At 38.5% G+C, this 22,029-nt stretch overlaps 1 protein-coding gene across 9 annotated transcripts in view; it reads right to left on the bottom strand.

Moving 5' to 3' along the window:
• The window catches only part of ATP8B4 (ATPase phospholipid transporting 8B4 (putative)), a 258,876-nt gene that overhangs the window by 91,971 nt on the left and 144,876 nt on the right, over nt 1-22,029 (bottom strand). For 8 of the 9 annotated variants that reach the window (XM_027096598.1, XM_027096596.1, XM_027096604.1 and 5 more), the window contains 3 exons: nt 20,590-20,748; nt 14,003-14,091; nt 10,931-11,127 (listed from right to left, as the gene is read on the bottom strand). In XM_027096598.1, coding sequence (XP_026952399.1) covers nt 10,931-11,127; nt 14,003-14,091; nt 20,590-20,748 — 445 coding nt within the window. The remainder of the gene's footprint in view (nt 1-10,930; nt 11,128-14,002; nt 14,092-20,589; nt 20,749-22,029) is intronic. The other variant, XM_027096600.1, reaches the window with a different exon arrangement.

The raw sequence follows: 22,029 nt of genomic DNA on the forward strand, positions 1-22,029 counted from the left end.
TAATGTGTTAATTAATGTACCTCTTGTTTTCATTATTGTAGCTTTATAAAATTTGGCATACCTGGAAAGAGGTAAGAACATCTTTATTCTCTTCTTTTTCAAAAATTCTTAGCTGTAATCACTCATTTATTCCTCTTGATAGAATCAATGTATTCATCAAATAAACTTTAGAATCAATGTATCAACTTTCTCATAAAACTTATTTGGAATTTTTATTAAAGTTATATTAACCTCTTAATTATTTGAAAAGAATGGATATTTTATAACATTTAAACACAACTTCAAGAAAAAGGATAAATCTCCCCAGGAATTCAATTTTGAAAAAGTACTTCTATTGGTAAAGAGTTTAGTTTTGTTTTATTTCGCTTTGTTTTTCACATAGGTCCACACCATAGCTTGACAGATTTGTTCCTGGACATTGTATCTTTTTATTGATGGGAAAATTTTTTAGTTGCTTTTGGCTTAAAGAAAAGTGTGGTTTTTTTTTTTTTTCAGATGTTGTGGGTAGGAGTCTATTAATTAATTTATTTATTTTTGCTGTATTGGGTCTTCGTTTCTGTGCGAGGGCTTTGTCTAGTTGTGGCAAGCGGGGGCCACTCTTCATTGCGGTGTGCGGGCCTCTCACTATCGCGGCCTCTCTTGTTGCGGAGCACAGGCTCCAGACGCGCAGGCTCAGTAGCTGTGGCTCACAGGCCTAGTTGCTCCATGGCATGTGGGATCCTCCCAGACCAGGGCTCGAACCCGTGTCCCCTGCATTAGCAGGCAGATTCTCAACTACTGCGCCACCAGGGAAGCCCCGGTAAGTGTTTTTAATACTAAAAGCTTTTCTTAATATTAAAAAAAGTGATTATGTTACAAAATACAACATTGCACTGAATTATCTTACTAAGAGTTTTACAGTTATTCTTTTGGATTTTCTAGGATTGGATTTTCACATTGTCTCTGCTCTTCCTTTCTAAGAGATTTTTTTCAGTTTCATGTCTCATTTTGTTCATAAATATTTTAGTTGCATGTGTTAGTACATTAACAAGAAGATCAAGAACACTATAAAATAGTAATAATAAAGCAGGGACCCATAGCTTATTTCTGATGTTAATGGGAATTAAGCTTAGGTTTTCTCATCTGTAAATTGAGAAAGTTGACAGCAGCCTGATTATGCTAACTCTGAACATTTGTCTCCTTAAAGACAAAAGATGACACCCAAGTCCTTTCTGGGCACTAAATCCTATGCTTCTAGTTCTATAAGTACATGACACATCTATATTTCCCTCCCCAGCAATGGTAGGGTGTCAGTTCGTTTTCTAACTATTTAAATGGTAACACTTGTTTTCACGCAAACTAAAAAATCACACTATGACTCTGTAGAATCATAAGACATAAAAATGAATGTCATATTCTGCATGTATTTATTTATACCTTATCTTATCATGATTTATTCTTCATATCATTCCCACCCCACTTCCTTGTAAGTTCCTTGATGGCTGTTCTAATTCAGCTTTGTTCTTCCTATTCCATTCACTGAGAAAGCATTAGCACTTACCATGGACCAGGCAGAGTGCCTTACCTGTCACAGGCAGTCAGTTAGTGTTGAATGAGAAATCTGACTCTCTATTCCCTAATTTCACCAAGAAGGACAATAAGACATAGAGAGGTTAAGTGACTAACCCAAGGTCACACAAATAATTAACCACAGAACCAAGACTAGAATTCAGGCATTTGGTAATATCAATGAAGACCTGACCTTAAGAATGCCATAAAAATGGCATTATGCAGGTAACTGATCAATCACTTGAAGCTTTCATTTATCTAAAAGTAAAGTATCTCCCTAAAAATCTAAGCAAAATTAATGGAGAGCAGAATATGATCCTTTTGTGTTGCAGTTCAAGTCAGTGGAAGTACTCTAAATTAATTTGAATTCTTAGACCTTAAAATAGTCTGTAGAGAGGAAGAGTATCCTTTTTGTTTGGGAAAAGAGCATTTAGGAGAGTCACAATGGAACATTTAGCTCTTTGTTTTATAACAGCAGAGAAAAGGAGACAAATACGCAGAGTCAGTATAATCAAGCTGCTTAGTGTTTTCTGCCTGGAGGCTCAAAGAACAGGGCTTATGATTCTGCCCATTCTGAGGCAAAATAAGCAACATAGAAACGAGTTTCTTTTGTTTTGGAAAAAACACTAAAAAGCTAATTTCTTGGGAGTACAACAGCTGCACTTCTTAAGATGATGTATTAAAAAACTGTAGCTGGGTATGTTTTAACACTACAGATAAATTGACAGCATAGAAATACCCTACCAAAATCAATGTCCTATGCTCACATAGAATTGTTAAGCATTCAAAGTAAAGTCTACACTTTTATCCTCAAGTGACATGGCACTAATTTATTCCTTGTACCTATTCAAAGGTGTAATGGAAGCTTTTGTAGAAGGCCTTCATCCCTCCAATAAGAAATACCTATGATTTCTCTTTTTCCAGATCTCTGTCTTAGCAACCTGAAATTCCCTGGAATGCTTTTTTCCCTCAAGCTGAACTCAGAATCACTATTCTTATTTGGTGAGCGAAAATGCTCACATTTATCTTCATCGATACCATGGCTTACCAACAGGTAGAAAATTCTAGCCTCTTTCTTTTTTCTCTTGATGTCTTGGCCGATTAATAAATCATGCACAGCTTAAGACATAGACAATGTGCCAAGTGTTAGAAGACTTAGGTTTGGATCTTGGCTCTGTCCCTAACCAGTTCCACAATCCTGAAAAAATCATCTCATTTATAAAAGAAGTTCAGCAATAACTACTTCAAAAGATTTTGGGGAGACATAAATGAGATAATGCATGTGAAAGCACTTTATGTAAAATATGAAATGCTATCTAGAGGTAAGGTGATATTATTTGGAGCAGAAAGGAACTCAGAAATCAATTATCTCAATCTGCTCATTTTAGAGCACATATTTCATAGGCAAACTAAGGCACAGAGAAGCCAAGTGCTTTCTCCAAGGTCACACAGCTATTAGTAGCAGTGACAAGATGAGAACTTGGGCTCAGACTATTCCAAATAGGTTTTCATTCTGCCACTGTGGGGGACACATTAGAAGGAAAAGGAACCTGGGAATCTAGCCTCGGTCTTTAAAAAAACAATCTTAAAAATCATTAAATGAAAAATGCCAGTGCACTTCAAAGAAAGAGTGTATACGAAATACACTTCCTTCGTGAGGACACATGAAACTGTACGTGTGCAGATGGTAAGCCACTATGAGCATTTATTATTCATTTCGACATAAAAGGAAAGCTATAAAAGCTGACCATAGCTCCTCTGGCAAAGAGCAGGATTTACTACAGACTTTATAATTGGATACAAGCATAAGAGGTCCTCAGAATCAAAGATGAGCCAGTAGGATACATTTTAAATAGAGCCCGCTCTGACCACAGCTCCAGAAGGCCCAAAGCATTTTGTGGTGTTGTGACCACATGCCACTATTTCCAGTCAATTTCCCACAACTTGACATTTCAGTTTCCTAACTGCTCTCTAAAACAAGGGTGGATTTTGTGCATTAACCTTCCCTTGTTTCATCAGAGTTAGGATTTTGGAAAGAGAGAAAAAGAAGCTCGTAAAAATTAGTGGGGATTTAGAGCTGGTGATTTTGTTTATTGTTAAAATACTGGTGATGAGGAATGTCGACGGAGGAAACAAGATGGCGGAGTAGAAGGACGTGCTCTCACTCCCTCTTGCGAAAACACCAGAATCACAACTACCTGCTGGACAATCATTGACAGGAAGACACTGGAACTCACCAAAAAAGATACCCCACAACCAAAGACAAAGGAGAAGCCACAATGAGATGGTAGGAGGGGCGCAATCACAGTAAAATCAAATCCCATAACTGGTGGGTGGATGACTCACAGGCTGGCGAACACTTATACCAAAGAAGTCCACCCACTGGAGTGAAGGTTCTGAGCCCCACGTCAGGCTTCCCAACCTGGGAGTCTGGCAACGGGAGGAGGAATTCCTAAAGAATCAAACTTTGAAGCCTAGTGGGAATTGATTGCAGGACTTCGACAGGACTGGGGTAAACAGAGATCCCACTCTTGGAGGGCACACACAAAGTAGTGTGTGCATCGGGACCCAGGGGAAGGAGCAGTGATCCCAGGGGAGACTGAACCAGACCTACCTGCTAGTGTTGGAGGGCCTCCTGCAGAGGCAGGGGGTGGCTCTGTTTCACCATGGGGACAAGGACACTGGCAGCAGAAGTTCAGGAAGTACTCCTTGGTGTGAGCCCTCCCAGAGTCTGTCATTAGCCCCACCAAAGAGCCCAGGTAGGCTCCAGTGTTGGGTAGCCTCAGGCAAAACAACCAAGAGGGAGGGAACCCAGCCCCACCCATCAACAGTCAAGTGGATTAAAGTTTTACTGAGCTCTGTCCACCAGAGCAACAGTAACCTCTACCCACCACCAGAGCCTATCATCTAGTCTCTTAGATAGCCTCATCCACCAGAGGGCAGACAGCAGAAGCAAGAAAAAATACAATCCTGCAGCCTGTGGAATAAAAACCACATTCACAGAAAGATAGACAAGATGAAAAGGCAGAGGGCTATATACCAGATGAAGGAACAAGATAAAACCCCAGAAAAACAACTAAATGAAGTGGAGATAGGCAACCTTCCAGAAAAAGAATTCAGAATAATAATAGTGAAGATGATCCAGGACCTCAGAAAAAGAATGGAGGCAAAGACCAAGAAGATGCAAGAAATGTTTAACAAAGACCTAGAAGAATTAAAGAACAAACAAACAGAGATGAACAATACAATAACTGAAATGAAAACTACACTAGAAGGAATCAATAGCAGAATAACTGAGACAGAAGAACGGATAAGTGACCTGGAAGACAGAATGGTAGATTTCACTGCTGTGGAACAGACTAAAGAAAAAAGAATGAAAAGAAATGAAGACAGCTTAAGAGACCTCTGGGACAACATTAAACACAACAACATTTGCATTATAGGGGTCCCAGAAGGAGAAGAGAGAGAGAAAGGACCAGAGAAAATATTTGAAGAGATTATAGTTGAAAACTTCCCTAACATGGGAAAGGAAATAGCCACACAAGTCCAGGAAGTGCAGAGAGTCCCATACAGGAGAAACCCCAGGAGAACCACGCCGAGACACATATTAATCAATTTGGCAAAAATTAAAGACAATGCAAAATTATTGAAAGCAGCAAGGGAAAAACGATAAATAACATACAAGGGAAATCCCATAAGGTTAACAGCTGATTTCTCAGCAGAAACTCTACAAGCCAGAAGGGAGTGGCACATGATATACTTAAAGTGATGAAAGGGAAGAACCGACACCCAAGATTACTCTACCCAGCAAGGATCTCATTTAGATTCAATGGAGAAATCAAAAGCTTTACAGACAAGCAAAAGCTAAGAGAATTCAGCACACCAAACCAGCTCTACAACAAATGCTAAAGGAACTTCTCTAAGTGTGAAACACAAGAGAAGAAAAGGACCTACAAAAACAAACCCAAAACAATTAAGAAAATGGGCATAGGAACATACATATCGATAATTACCTTAAACGTGAATGGATTAAATGCTCCAACCAAAAGACACAGGCTTGCTGAATGGATACAGAAACAAGATCCATATATATGCTGTCTACAAGAGACCCACGTCAGACCCAGGGACAAATACACACTTAAAGTGAGGGGATGGAAAAAGATATTCCATGCAAATGGAAATCAAAAGAAAGCTGGAGTAGCTATACTCATATCAGATAAAATAGACTTTAAAATAAAGAATGTTACAAGAGACAAGGAAGGACACTACATAATGATCAAGGGATCAATCCAAGAAGAAGGTATAACAATTATAAATATATAACCCAACATAGGAGCACCTCAATAGATAAGGCAACGGCTAACAGCTGTAAAAGAGGAAATCGACAGTAACACAATCATAGTGGGGGACTTTAAAACCTCACTTGCACCAATGGACAGACCATCCAAAATGAAAATAAATAAGGAAACAGAAACTTTAAATGACACAATAGACCAGATAGATTTAATTGATATTTATAGGACATTCCATCCAAAAAAAGCAGATTACTCTTTCTTCTCAAGTGCACACAGAACATTCTCCAGGATAGATCACATCTTGGGTCACAAATCAAGCCTCAGTAAATTTAAGAAAACTGAAATCATATCAAGCATCTTTTCTGACCAAAACGCTATGAAATTAGAAATGAATTACAGGGAAAAAAGCTTAAAAAACACAAATACATGAGGCTAAACAATACGTTACTAAATAACCAAGAGATCACTGAAGAAATCAAAGAGGAAATCAAAAAATACCTAGAGACAAATGACAATGAAAACACGACAATCCAAAACCTATGGGATGCAGCAAAAGCAGTTCTAAGAGGAAAGTTTATAGCTATACAAGCCTACCTCAAGAAACAAGAAAAATCTCAAGTAAACAATCTAACCTTACACCTAAAGGAACTAGAGAAAGAAGAACAAACAAAACCCAAAGCTAGCAGAAGGAAACAAATCATAAAGATCAGAGTGGAAATAAATGAAATAGAAACAAAGAAAACAATAGCAAAGATCAATAAAAATAAAAGCTGGTTCCTTGAAAAGATAAACAAAATTGATAAACCAGTAGCCAGACTCATCAAGAAAAAGAGGGAGAGGACTCAAATCAATAAAATTAGAAATGAAAAAGGAGAAGTTACAACAGACACTGCAGAAATACAAAGCATCCTAAGAGACTACTACAAGCAACGCTATGCCAATAAAATAGACAACCTGGAAGAAATGGACAAATTCTTAGAAAGGTATAACCGTCCAAGACTGAATCAGGAAGAAATAGAAAATATGAACAGACCAATCACAAGTAATGAAATTGAAACTGTGATTAAAAATCTTCCAACAAAAAAAAGTCCACGACCAGATGGCTTCACAGGTGAATTCTATCAAACATTTAGAGAAGAGCTAACACCCATCCTTCTCAAACTCTTCCAAAAAATTGCAGAGGAAGGAACACTCCCAAACTCATTCTATGAGGTCCCCATCACCCTGATACCAAAACCAGACAATAATACTAGAAAAAAAGAAAATTACAGACCAATATCACTGATGAATATAGATGCAAAAATCCTCAACAAAATACTAGCAAACAGAATCCAACAACACATTAAAAGGATCATATACCACGACCAACTGGGATTTATCCCAGGGATGCAAGGATTCTTCAATGTATGCAAATCAATCAATGTGATACACCATATTAAGAAATAGAAGAATAAAATTCATATGATCATCTGAATAGATGCAGAAAAAGCTTTTCACAAAATTCAACACCCATTCATGATAAAAACTCTCCAGAAAGTGGGCATAGAGGGAAGCTACCTCAACATAATAAAGACCATACACAACAAACCCACAGCAAACATCATTCTCAATGGTGAAAAACTGAAAGCATTTACTCTACAATCAGGAATAAGACAAGGATGTCCACTCTCACCACTATCATTCAACATAGTTTTGGAAGTCCTAGCCATGGCAATCAGAGAAGAAAAAGAAATAAAAGGAATCCAAATCGGAAAAGAAGTAAAACTGTCACTGTTTGCAGATGACATGATACCATACATAGAGAATCCTAAAAATGCCACCAGAAAACTACTAGAGCTAATCAATAAATTTGGTAAAGTAGCAGGATACAAAATTAATGCACAGAAATCTCTTGCATTCCTATACACTAATGCTGAAAAATCTGAAATAGAAATTATGGAAACACTCCCATTTGCCATTGGAACAAAAAGAATAAAATACCTAGGAATAAACCTACCTAGGGAGACAAAAGACCTGTATGTAGAAAACTATAAGACACTGATGAAAGAAATTAAAATGATACCAACAGATGGAGAGATATATTATGTTCTTGGATTGGAAGAATCAATATTGTGAAAATGACTCTACTACCCAAAGCAATCTACAGCTTCAATGCAATCCCTATCAAATTACCAATGGCATTTTTTATGGAACTAAAACAAATCATCTTAAAATTTGTATGGAGACACAAAAGACCCCAAATAGCCAAAGCAGTCTTGAGGGGAAAAAACAGAGCTGGAGGAATCAGACTGCCCAACTTCAGACTATACTACAAAGCTACAGTAATCAAGACAATTACCTAGATCAATGGAACAAGATTGAAAGCCCAGAGATAAACCCATGCACCTCTGGTCAAGTAATCTATGACAAAGGAGGCAAGGATATACAATGGAGAAAAGACAGCCTCTTCAATAAGTGGTGCTGGGGAAACTTGACAGCTACATGTAAAAGAATGAAATTAGAATACTCCCTAACACCATGCACAAAAATAAACTCAAATGGAGTCGAGACCTAAATGTAAGACCAAACACTCTAAAACTCTTAGAGGAAAACATAGGAAGAACACTCTTTGACATAAATCACAGCAAGATCTTTTTTGATCCACCTCTTAGAGCAATGGAAATAAAAACAAAAATAAACAAATGGGACCTAATGAAACTTCATAGCTTTTACACAGCAAAGGAAACCATAAACAAGACAAAAAGACAACCCTCAGAATGGGAGAAAATATTTGCATACAAATCAACGGACAAGGATTAATCTCCAAAATATATAAACAGCTCATGCAGCTCAATATTAAAAAAACAAACAACCCAATCCAAAAATGGGCAGAAGACCTAAATAGACATTTCTCCAAAGAAGACATACAGATGGCCAAGAAGCACATGAGAAGCTTCTCAACTTCACTATTAGAGAAATGCAAATCAAAACTACAATGAGGTATCACCTCACACCAGTTAGAATGAGCATCATCAGAAAATCTACAAACAACAAATGCTGGAGAGGGTGTGGAGAAAGAGAACCCTCTTGCACTGGTGGTGGGAATGTAAACTGATACAGCCACTATGGAGAACTATATGGAGGTTCCTTAAAAAATTAAAAGTAGAATTACCATATGATCCAGCAATCCCACTACTGGGCATATACCCAGAGAAAACCATAATTCAAAAAGACACGTGCACCCTGATGTTTACTGTAGCACTATTTATAATAGCCAGGTCATGGAAGCAGCCTAAATGCCCATCAACAGACGAATGGATAAAGAAGATGTGGTACATATATACAATGGAATATTACTCAGCCATAAAAAGGAACAAAATTGAGTCATTTATTGAGACGTGGATGGATCTAGAGACTGTCATACAGAGTGAAGTAAGTCAGAAAGAGAAAAACAAATATCGTATATTAACGCATGTATTTGGAACCTAGAAAAATGTTACAGATGAGCTGGCTTGCAGGGCAGAAGTTGAGACACAGATGTACAGAAGAGACGTATGGACACCAAGTGGGGAAAACCGCAGTGGGGTGGGGATGGTGGTGTACTGAATTGGGTGATTGGGATTGACATGTATACAGTGTAAAAAAAAACCACGGGGACACCGTGCTGCCAAGGGACTTCGATTCTAATCTGCCGAGGGAGGCTGGACTGTGAGCTGCTCCAGGGAAGGCGTGTCCATATTCGTGCATGTCCCCATGCCTAGCACAGTGCCTGGCACCCAGTGGGCACTCAGCAGAGGGCTGCTGGATGAACACAGTCTAAGTTAAAGCAATGCAGTTCTGTTTGCTATGATTTTTATTTTTGGAGAGGAGCTACCTTTAAGCTTATACTTCTTAATAGTTTTGTTCATCCTGGATTTACCACCTTCTTCTTTTTCTCCCTTAAAAAAGGGGAATAGGGAATTCCCTGGTGGTCCAGTGGGTAGGACTCCTCACTTTCATTGCTGAGGGCGTAGGTTTGATCCCTCATTGGGGAACTAAGATCCCACAAGCCATGCGGTGAGGCCAAAAATTTAAAAAACAAATAAATAAATTAAAAGAAAAAAGAATGTCAAACAACCAAGTCTCATCTTGGCTCCAGTGTCTTTGGCACCATCTGACTCAGTCTTGGTAGGATTAGCGTCAGGAATGTCTCAGGTACAGATTCTAGGGCCAACTTCGAAGCCTTATCAAATATATATGTATATAAACACACATACACACACATATATGTATATACATATATATATAGAGAGAGAGAAACAGAGAAAGACAGCAAGACAGAGAGACAGAGACAGAGAGAAGTGTGCTTATATATAGATAGATAGGTAGACCATTTTAGCTCTAGTTTGTAGAACCAAATCTAGAAATGACAGATCAAGTTGTAGAGGGAGTTATGAACCATACTTCTTATTCAACAATGAATAAGTGCCACCAACTATATTTCAACTCCTCCATGTACTCACTGATAGTTACTAATAATAACAGTAAAAATTAATATTCATTAAGCTCTTACAATGTGTCAGCCATTTGTCTTAGAGCTTTACAGGTTTGTTTATTCCTCACACAGTCTTTTTAAGTAGAACTATTACTTTCTCCATTTGTAAAATGAGGACACTGAGGTCCTAGAAGGTGAAGTAACTTGCCCAAGGTTATGGAGCTAGTAAGTGGTAGAATAGGGTCTGAATCCAGGTATCTGGAGCCAGACCAGTGCCAGAGACGCACCATCCCAATAGATCTCCCCAAATATTCTTCCATTTCTTTCCCAACATCAACCCAATTCTAACTCATCAGGTTGCATGAGATTATATCATAGTCTATGTATTCCAAAGGAAAACATTCCTAAGAAACCAAATCAAGAAGAAAATGAAATGCATTTTTTGTAATTTGAAAATGTAAAAGTTAAACAGTTGAACAGTTTAGTTGCCTCATTTGTAACAGATGTAGCAGATCATGAGCAGTTAGAGGGAGACATCTATCTCATTGTTGTAGTTTCAAAACAAAAAAAATGATTACACAGAACAAAGGCTTTTGATGAAATGGCTTCACCAAAGTATAAACTCTCATCTTACCTCACATATAAAGAAATCGGCACAACTGTGTTGAGAATAATAATATATGACCAGAATGTTAAGAATCCTGAGAACACAGAGTTCTTCTCTCCTTCATTCCAAAAGAGGAAAGTTCTGAACTGGTCCCCAACTTGATTCTCCCAGATTGAATTTCCTATTGCAAGAATAATTCCCAAGCATATCAGAAACCCAAAAATCTGAAATGAGAATAGAGGTCTGGTTAAGGTTAACCTGAATGCCAAACTGGTCATATCAAGGCAATCTAGCACTTCTAAGTCCAAGAAATTGTCATTTGAAAAGCAAGTTATGCAAAGCTCGTCTTACTTATCATTAATCATACAAGTAAAATGTAATATATTTATGTTGGGAACTTGGCTAAATATTTTACATACATTTTCTCACTGAATTCTCCCATTGACTCTCTGAGATAGGAACAAACATTATTCACACTTTACAGGCCAAAACCAAAATAAAACAGAAGCCCAGACAGACTATATAACTTCTTTATGGTCACAAAGCTAATAACTTCACATCCTCTATTTGTGAAGAGTGCATATATTTAAGTGGCTTAAGTAAAGAAGATCATATGTACTGATTTGCTCTGGTCAATCCCTGTTTACATCTATTTTCCAGGTGTAATATTAATAGTATTCCCTTCTTTCACCTTCAAAAGCATCCTGTTTGAATGATAAACTATATGGTAACCCAAGGAATAAAAGCAAAAGGGAGAAAATATCAGTAATAAAGGACTGTCTCAGACTAGTCAAGTCTCTTGGCTACAGACCTAGCTGCACAATCCTTACTTAAAGTCAACAAGAAAGATAAGGATTAATTGAAATACGGCATGACATATACTAACAGTTTTCAAGTTGCTTCTGAGATTTAAAAAAAAGTAGGAAGCAACCTGAAAACTGTTAGCCGACTCTTACATTGTGATTAGTACCAGTAGTAGCAAAGCAGACATTTTAGAGGTAAAGTAACTAGGAAGACAGCAAGGCCAGTCCCTTGTAAGTCCAAAATCCCAAACTTGGAAAGGAAGGGCACAAAGTCACCAAACATATAACACCTGAGCTGAACACGATGTTCTGGGGACCTTGCTAAGTGTCACCGTGTTAGGAACAGATACCAGTCACTGTTGAGGGAGGAGTGGGGCTAAAAACAGGAACGTATTTCTCTCCTATTTCCTTTTCCTCCAAGAAAGAATATTCAGGCATTCTGGGACTGCCTCCTTTATTCGTTGATGGACAAATTAGGCACATAAGAAGACAAAGTTGGGGAAAACCTGATTTAAAATATATTAGTATATTAATATACTTTAAGTCAGGAAAACCTAATTTAAATTATATTAGAAAAGCAGGTATTGGAGAAAAGTAATACTGTGAATCCCCCAAATCCTACCAATTTGGTACCTGTCTCACAGTATCCTCTTTCCTTTCAACAGCTAACACTACAAATTAATGGAGGTAAATTACTTTAAGAACATTAAATTTGGTGATGCTTGGTATCAAATGCCCTAATTTAGGATGGACATGGCTTCTAATTCCCCAATGGATCATTCAATTTTCTAGTAGAAAAAGCTAGGACAGTGCCTGCTTCACAACCAGGAAGCTTACTCTGTGGTGGATACATATACAATCCCCATGCAAGCCCTACAGGTGGGCTCAAGGCCGTTTAAATGGGGAATTCTAGAGGTGGGCACAGACTCCTTCTGGGAACGTCCCCTTGGCCTCATGGACTCTATGGGTATGAGAGGAAGAAAGCCCAGGTCTGAGGGTGACACTGAAAGCAAAACACAGAGCCTGGCCAATATTTTGTGCCCCCACACACTAAGGTCTGAATGGAGAGTTAAGATAAGAAATCAAATTCTGGATGTGTTTCCCAAAAAGATGTGAGGTGCCTTTAATGGAGAAACTAAAATAACTCCAAACAATACAACAGCAAGTAATTTAAACCTTTATTGTGTATTGCACACTATTTATATAATATGCATTTTTTGTAAGGGCAAGAATTGTCTTAAATTCTTATTAGATTTATTTAGATTTATTTCAAGTAATTCTCTTAAATCCCATGTTAGATATTTACTAAGAGTTCATTCCCTTTTTTCCTTATTCAGGGTCCCACCGTTATGTATCAGTTGAGCAATTATTTACTGAGTGCAGATTCTTTAACGTTACTTGTGAGTCTGTGATGGGGCTGGTAGGGAACCATGGTTCAAAGTCACTGTCCTTATATTTCAAAGTCAATGTTCTAAACTCAACCCTAATATAAGGAGACAAAGCAATATGACACAAAAGTCAGATAACAATCAGATGCACAGCGTGAGAGAGCACAAGATTAACCGACGGAAGGGTGGGGTGTGAAGAAGACCTGACTATTTGGAGTTCACGAGTGGTACAGAAAATCATTTCAAACAATTCAGAGGAGAAAAAAAATTCAGAGGAAAGAGATAGCCATGGGCCCAGGAGGTTTCGAAGTCTTCATGAAGGAGGTAAACAGTGACTTGGGCCTCAGAGGATTTATAAGCAGAACCAGCTACATAATTTTCAGGGCCCAGTGCAAAATAAAAATGCAGGACCCCTTCTCTAAAAGTTATGAAGGATCTCTGCACAGCAACAACAGATCAATAAGCCAAGTGTGAGGCCCTTCTGAGTGGGGGCCCTGTGTGACTTCACAGGCCACCTATCCATGAAGCCAGCCCTGTCCACAAGCTATGTAGAGAGGGCATGAGCAAATGTAACATGACCAAAAGACCAAATTACCTTAAAAATTATGTTTTGTGTTTTAAAAACAAATGATCTTGCAAGGCCATGAAGGCCTCCATAAGCACTAACTTACGTCTCATGAGAAACTCTGCCAAAAACTCTCTCATGAGAAACTCTACCAAAAACTCTATGAAACTCTATGATTATTGAGAAATCATAATCTAGGAAGTAGAAAACAGCAGAACTGGGCCCCAAATACAAATTCCACAAGGAGAATGTAGATTTCTGAAAGAATTCTCAGAAGAATGTAAGAAATATATTAAGATAACAATGACTAATGATAGTGTCTAATTTTGTTAAGGTAACTTACCCATAATACTAGAGTATTCATCAGTCTATCAATGCTTGTCCTCTTAAACTTTGTCTTACCACTGTTCTGCATTAGTTTAGTATCAGGACCTGCAAAAGAAAAAAAAAAAAGAAAGAAAATGATATAACTTTGAAATGATTAGATGATGTATTATTTTTATTAATTCCTACTTATATCAAATGTTTCTGAAAGGAAAATAATATGTTTTTTCAAAATAATTTGACTTTTATTAAGAGCAGGATTATTATTAAGTTGTTTATGATTCTCATCTGGTGGCTTAACAACAATCCTGGAAATTGCAAGGAACTGGTCCTCTTAGAAGGGGATAAATCCAGACATAACTTGCAGCTAAAAGGTTTAAGAAATGTTATTTTTCAAAAATCTGTGTATGGATGTGCTTATAGTTTGAAGCAATTAAAGATTAAGAAGTCAGTCAAAGTGAGGAATAATTTATAAATGTCTAAAAGAATGTAGTAATAAACACAATTCAGAACACTGAGGTCTGAATGGAGAGTTAAGATAAGAAATCAAATTCTGGATGTGTTTCCCAAAAAGATGTGAGGTGCCTTTAATGGAGAAACTAAAATAACTCCAAACAATACAACAGCAAGTAATTTAAACCTTTATTGTGTATTGCACACTATTTATATAATATGCATTTTTTGTAAGGGCAAGAATTGTCTTAAATTCTTATTAGATTTATTTAGATTTATTTCAAATAATTCTCTTAAATCCCATGTTAGATATTTACTAAGTGCCTTGTTCAAGAAATTCTGAGAATTAATTAACTGCTTTAGAGGTAGATTATTAGATGATTAACAAAGAATATTAGATTATACTGCTAAGGAAATTCCTTGTGGACAAAGAAGATGCTCAATAGAAGTAATTACATTTTAATTATATCAGATTTCCCTAGTCTTCCCTCTCCACTTCATCTTTCCACAATTATCACCAATCCATGCAGCCACTTAAAAGCAGAGAAGGGAAAGGGAAGAAAAGTGAGAAGCGGGGCACACATGGAATTATACGCCATTCTAGAGGTCAGGGAAGCATGGGAACATCCTTAAAAGACTCCTTTACTTGAAAGACAAATTGGAGCAAAGATTGGGGTCTCAAACAATTCACTGTCCTGAGTTGGAAATTGTACCCCAGTGTCCTATTCCCAGCCTCTACTGTGTAAAGGAGACCACCCGCATTTTCTCAGAATCGTTTATTAAAATCATATGGACATTGAGGGTGGGAAGTATTTCTTTTAGTAAAGATCACAAAGGGCAAATAGAGTTTGTGATTGCTAAAAGCTGAAATATTGACAGACCAGTTTCGTGCTAAAAATTTACATTTCTTAGGCATACATACACACACAGACTAGCAAAGCATCCACTGAATGGGTTCTTAAGCACTTATTTAAATATATCCACAGATGTTGATATACACAGCTCTTCTTCCCCTCACAGTCACAGTCCTGAGAGAATTTTCTATACTCAACAGCCTCTTTTTCCTTATCTCCCACTCATTTCTCAAGCTAGTTTCTGGGCCAGTCACTCCACCAAAACAAATGTGGTGTTATCGTCAATAGCGTCCATGCCTTCTTGGACCTCTCAGCAGCCTCTGACACTGTTGACTACTCCATCCTTTTGAAACACACTCTTTCCTTAGCTCCCATTTTACATGTTCTGCTTTCCCGCCTACCTCTTTGGTAGCTTCTTTTTCGTCTTCCATTATGCTCATTCCTTTCTTCCCAGCCATTAAATAGTGAGACTTCTTTAGAATGAGGCATAGGCCATCTTCTCTTCTTTCTCAATCCACCTTCCCTGAGCAATCTCATCTAAGACCACAGCTCCAGTTAACATCTGTAGGCCAAATGTATATCTCCAGCTCAGATTGCTCCTCTGAGCCCTAAACTCATATATTTAAATCCATATATTTGATTGCCTATATGGTATCTTCACCTGGTCTTTCTAAGGCCCCTCAAGTGGCCCTTGTCAAGCCCACCTTGTGACCTTTCTCCAGGGTTCCTTATCTCAGTGAATGGCACCACTATCCATCCAGTTGTGAAAAGTGGGAGAAACCTAAGAGTCTAGTCTATCGCATCACTCCCACCCTAAATCCAAAGTACCGTCATCTCTCAACTGGACGGTAGTAAAAGCCTAGCAACTTTGTCTCCCCACATCTACTCTGCCACCACCCGAATCATACACTTTTTCCAGGACCCTATTTACCAACTTTAAAAATACTGTAGGCAGGAGTGAAACTTTCAAATTTAACACTTACACACACGCCATCTGTTTGATAAACTTGTAATGGCTTCTGAATGCTCTCAGGATGAAGACCAAAATTCTGGATACAGACCACAGGACCTGTATGATCTGGCCCCTATCCCTGTCTCTAGTCACATGTTCATCTCTATCCTCCAAGTGTTCCATGCTCTACACTGGCCTTCTTAAGCTTTTTGTTTGTTTGTTTGTTTGTTTGTTTTTACCTCCCCAGCCTCATTCCTACCATAGAGGCTTTGCCTATGGCGTGCCTTTTGTCTAGCTTGTTCTTTCCCTTCATATTCCTCCACTACATACTCCTGTGAGTCAATGTTCTTTTTCTTCAGAGCACTTATCTCAGTTTGAGATTATATACTCATCACTACAATTATTTAAGATTAATGTCTCTCTCCTACCAGACTCAAAACCACATGAGTGAAGAGATCGCACTTTTTTTGTTCACATTCTTAATTGCAAATAAGTAAGCAGCATAGTGCCTGCCACATAGTAGGTACTCAATAAATAACTGTTTAATGAATGAATTTATTTATTAAGTACCTGCTATGTTTTAGGCAATGTGCATATGTCCTTTTCACCTATTATCTCACTAAGGCTTAAAACAAGCCAAAAAATTAGGTACTATTATCCTTAGTTCACTAATAATGAAACTCAGGATTAAAGAATTTAAATAACTTGCCTGAGATTTATTTTTTTGTCTTGTCTTGTACGCGTCAGAGCCAAACTTAGAACCCAGATATATCTAATTCTAAGGCTCTTGCTCTTAACCACTATTTTTAAAGCTATATGAAATAGTCCGTTAATTCATTAATTCACTGACTCATTCAAACAATGTGTGTTTAAGACTGTGACTCATTCAGAGTCCAAACAGGAAATAGATGACACATTGATCAAGGATAATTAGAGAAAGGTTTATTTATAAAGGGACTCTTTACAAAAGTGTGAGTGGGTGTATCAGAGGTACAGAAGTAAAAGGTTAATGCAGTAACCAAGGACTTCGTAGCAATCAAGATGTTTCTCTATCTACACCAGAAGGGTAGGATGAGGGAAAGGGGTGGTTATTAGACCCTAAGGAGGGAGTTGTGTAAAGTCTGCAGCCTTTAGAGGAAGAGTGACTTTATGTTGAGGGACCCAGCCAGCTTGAAGGTAGGCAGTCTGGGGGAATAAATACCTTGACCTCAATCCTCTTCCTTTGATCTCTTCCCAGGGACCCCCAATGATAGGACCAAAGTTCAAGGAAACCTATTAGTGTAAACCATACAAGTCAGCCTCCCAAGGCAGACAAAGAGTGTGAAATGGTGAGAGTAGATCTGGAGGGGCAAATGGAAGACATCCAGCACAAAAACCTACTATGCACCAAGATGGTGCTGACTTCTATGGACGCCTTAAATGAATAAGACTTCTGACTTGTACCCTCAGAAACAGGACTTTCTCCTCTCTTGAGGTAAAGGAAAACCATACCAGGGAGGCATGGCCTAGCTGTTAATGTATATTAGACTCTCATAAATTATAGATTTGTAAAGTAAACCATGTTTGTGTCAACTATACTCCTGCACAATCCTTAATGGCAGGTATAACCAGAGTAATAATACAGAAAGAATAGTTAATAATTTGTTTTGGGTAACTTTCCTAAGATCTAGGTGTTCACCTAGAACTAGTTCCCCAAATTAGATGTCTCATGACTTAGGGGTTCTGAGACACTCATTTGTTCAACTCTGACATTGACGAAACCAACGATTCCTCTGCCTGCCGTTATTCTAGTTGAACTTTCTATTAACGTTTGTGCCTAGACTAAAGTCAATGTAGGCATGCTCTGCTTTACAGATATCTGCCTCATGAAGATCCCCTGCCAGTGAACATCAAGGTCACATCACAAAAGAGGGTGATGCCCCACTTCTCCCTGCCGAGATCCAAGAGCAGTACATTTTCCCAACTCTCAGCCTATGGAGCAGACAATGTGCTCTGAATTGATGCTGAAAGAAGGGAGACGCAGGGAAGGAAAGAATAGCATTTGTCAAGCATCCTCTTCCATGTGCATTGCCTCACTGAGCCTTTACAGTGACTCTCTAATGTACTCATTCTTATCCCCATATTACAGCAGAGAAAACTAAAACTTAGGAAGTTTAAGTAACCGAGGTTTAACATTCTCCAGCTGGTAAACAAATTTAAACCCAGATCTGTCCAATCCAAGTTCTGTGAACTATCTGTTACACTTTTTTGGAGGGAGACCTGTCCAACTTACCACTCCACTTTCTTCTATGTAGGAGCATTTTCCCACAGAGCCAACATTATGAAGGAAAGCTTGACCCCTGAGGGGCTCTCAGCAGCTGTCCTAGCATAACATGCTATAGCTGAACCATACTTCCGAATTAGTCATTCCAAACAAGATCACACAAAGGCAAACAAAAGTTTGGGCTACAGCCCACTCCTAGGATGATGCACCCCCCCATTTCTCTAATGATAGGGAGCAAACCAAGAAGGTCCTTCACATCAGAGGACCCCCAAGAAATCTCCCCTTCATTAAATGGAAAGACTAAAGGGGGAAGGTAAAGACAGGTTAACGTATAAGCCTAGCACTCTTTTTCTCAGTACAAGATGCAAATAAGGAAATAGATGATCATAGGTTTATTCCCCTGACTAAAGAGTAAAAGCATCTGGTGAAAACATTATGAAACCAGATTCATCCCCAGATAAAACTGTATATACAGCCTCATTTCTAGGGATTTCTCAAGTCCTTACAATGGCAATGCCCCAAGCAGCAAGAGCCTTGCTAACACCCACAGCTGAGAGTATTTAAGAGGAATTGGGAGGATTTCTCTAGATTTGGAACACTTTTGAGTCTTTAATGAACATTTTGTTGCTGTTGAAGGAAGTCAGTTAAGAAGAACATTCCAGTTTTGATTGCACATATAGTCAATGGGCCCAAAACACATCTTAATTTGGTGTCACAATAAACAGGATTTTTAAAAAATCAAGGACTGACAATTGAAGCCATGAGTGAAATTTGAGAGGCTTTACGAAATGGTGCTACTGTAAGCTTCCTTAGCAGGAGAGGTGCCATCTTGGGCCCTTAGAGACAAAGTAGAGACAGGAAAAGTGGCAGCAGGCAGAGGAAGAGGCACTCCCTTTCCTCCCCCAAGTCCCATCCCCACCTCCAGCATGCACAGTCTTTCCAGGACCTGCTGACGAATAGTAGAAGAAGCTCTGAAATAGACACAGAAATAACTGCAGGATCTCTAAGAAGGCTTTTCCAAAAGGATTGCTTGAACTTGGCAAACTACAAAATTAACAGCAGAGCTGGGGCTTTCTTTCATGCTCATTCTCCACTTTAAAGGCAGGCTGATTAATACGTATAATGATGGGGATGATTGAGACGGGGTTAGAGAATGAGAAATTAAACAACAGGCATCATAAATAGTGCTACAATGAACATTGTGGTACATGTCTATTTTTGAATTAATAGCCAGGACATGGAAGTAACCTAAATGTCTATCAACAGATGAATGGATAAAGAAGATGTGGCACATACATACAATGGAATATTACTCAGCCATAAAAAGAAACGAAACTGAGTTATTTGTAGTGAGGTGGATGGACCTAGAGTCTGTCATACAGGGTGAACCAAATCAGAAAGAGAAAAACAAATGCTGTATGCTAACACATATATATGGAATCTAAAAAAAAATAAAAATGGTACTGATGAACCTACTGGCAGGGCAGGAATAAAGACGTAGACATAGAGAATGGACTTGAGGACACGGGGCAGGGAGGGGGAAGCTGGGGCAAAGTTAGAGTAGCGACATACATACACTACCAAGTGTAAAATAGCTAGTGGGAAGCAGCTGCATAGCACAGGGAGATCAGCTCGGTGCTTTGAGATGACCTAGAGGGGTGGGATAGAGAGGGTGGGAAGGAGGCTCAAGTGGGAGGGGATATGGGGACATGTGTATGCATATGGCTGATTCACTTTGCTATACAACAGAAACTAACACAGTATTGTGAAGCAATTATACTCCAATAAAAATCTATCCAAAAAAAACACAAAACAGTAGGTATCTAGCATCTGAGTAATTAAGGCCCATGCACTCTTAAGAATAAGTTCATGATGTCAGCGTTTCCTTGCAGAGTGGGGCCACACAAACTATTTTCAGAGCAGCGGTGTCTTATCCTGGTGCCCTGCACTCTGCAGTTAACCCAGAAGGGCACCTTGCACGCAATAAAAGCACCGTGCTCATCCAACCTGGAGAGCCGCAGACTGTGCTCACGCAGATCTCAGGAAGAGCTCTCCCATAACAGACCCTGGAGAGTTTTCTGTACCTGCAAAAATAACCATTCCAAAACACCAGCTGGTATTTCTCAGGACACAGCCCCTCAGGATTATCTTCTCATTGTTGAGGGAGTGTTTGCTGCCCTTCCAAGAGAGGACTCCGGTGAATTTATCTAGTTTGTTGTTAGGTGCCTCACAGACAACAATCCCTGTAAAATACAAAAAACAAACATCTTTATGACTCACATCAAACTCTCTTTAGAGGTCCACAGTACTGCTTTAGCACCCAACATACAGTATATTTTCCTTCTCTTTTGGACAGCACAGAGTTATATATACACATATGTACATATATCCTAGGCTGTGCTAGGAAAAATCATCTGGGAGGGGTACAAAGATGGAAATCCATCAGATATTTTGAAACATAATTTTCTGCACTGTCCAAATAAGAACAGAAACCTCAAGAGCCATGGGATGTTTATTCCTCTAAAAAGAAAAAAAAATCACTAATCTCTACTTTTGGTTTGTAACAAATGATTTTTGAAAAGATAAAGCAGGGATGATCCTAAAAGTTTTTCTTATTTCATGTCTTTTTATTTAATGTAACTTTCACACAGGTTAAGGTGGCATACTTCCAGTTTCACAACCAAAGTTAACTGGGTCTTTCTAGGCTGATAATCAGAATTTCGGGGTTCCTACTATATTCCACCCCCAAGAAACCTGGGTCTTGTTTGCCACATGTGCCTGAGAATGCGTGTGATTCCTTTCAGCTGTTCTATGCTTCTTATCTTGATTAGATTCAGAGATCTGGGGGCTCTCAGAGGCACCATATAACTTGCCCCAAACTGTCCAGAAGATGTTTCTAGTTTTTTTTAATACCAAGCCCATTCCAAACTAAGGGCATGCCCATTTCTAAATCAATGAATCAATTCGTTCCATTATTTCAATAAGGAAATACACTTTTAGGGTGAGGGTTCTCTTGATAGAAAAACAAACCAGAAATAATCTTTCATGGACCCTGTCACAAAATATATCTATTAGATTCAAGTACATTTGCATTGCAAACGGTTGGGGTTAACTTTTTATAAGTTATGAGTATAAAGATTTGAAAGACAGACAGAGAGAGGAAGAAAAAGAGAGAGGGAAGGAATGAAAAAGGAGATTGAGGGTAGATCCAAACAGGGTTCAAGCCAGCCAGGGGTAAGATTAGTGTCTACAAAATTCTCTCTTGAAAACAATAAAAATACATTTATTTAATCAGAAGCCAAAAGGGTAGATTGCAACATAAAAAGTGTCATTTGGAAAATGAAAAAAGGAAGCACATTTTCAGCATTGACTGAAGGGAAGAGAGGCCAGCCAGGCCTACAGAACCTTGTATTGCACTGTTACACCCCTAACAAACACCTCCTGAACCTAGAGCCTTCTTAGATGGGCTCCCTTCCTTAGTAGGATGATATCTTTTCCTTTTAAAACGCATGGACCGAGGTGAC

The sequence above is a fragment of the Aethalodelphis obliquidens genome, unplaced genomic scaffold, assembly GCF_003676395.1.
Source record: "Aethalodelphis obliquidens isolate GAN/ISIS:26980383/991018 unplaced genomic scaffold, ASM367639v1 scaffold105, whole genome shotgun sequence".
In the NCBI taxonomy this organism is placed as follows: domain Eukaryota; kingdom Metazoa; phylum Chordata; class Mammalia; order Artiodactyla; family Delphinidae; genus Aethalodelphis; species Aethalodelphis obliquidens.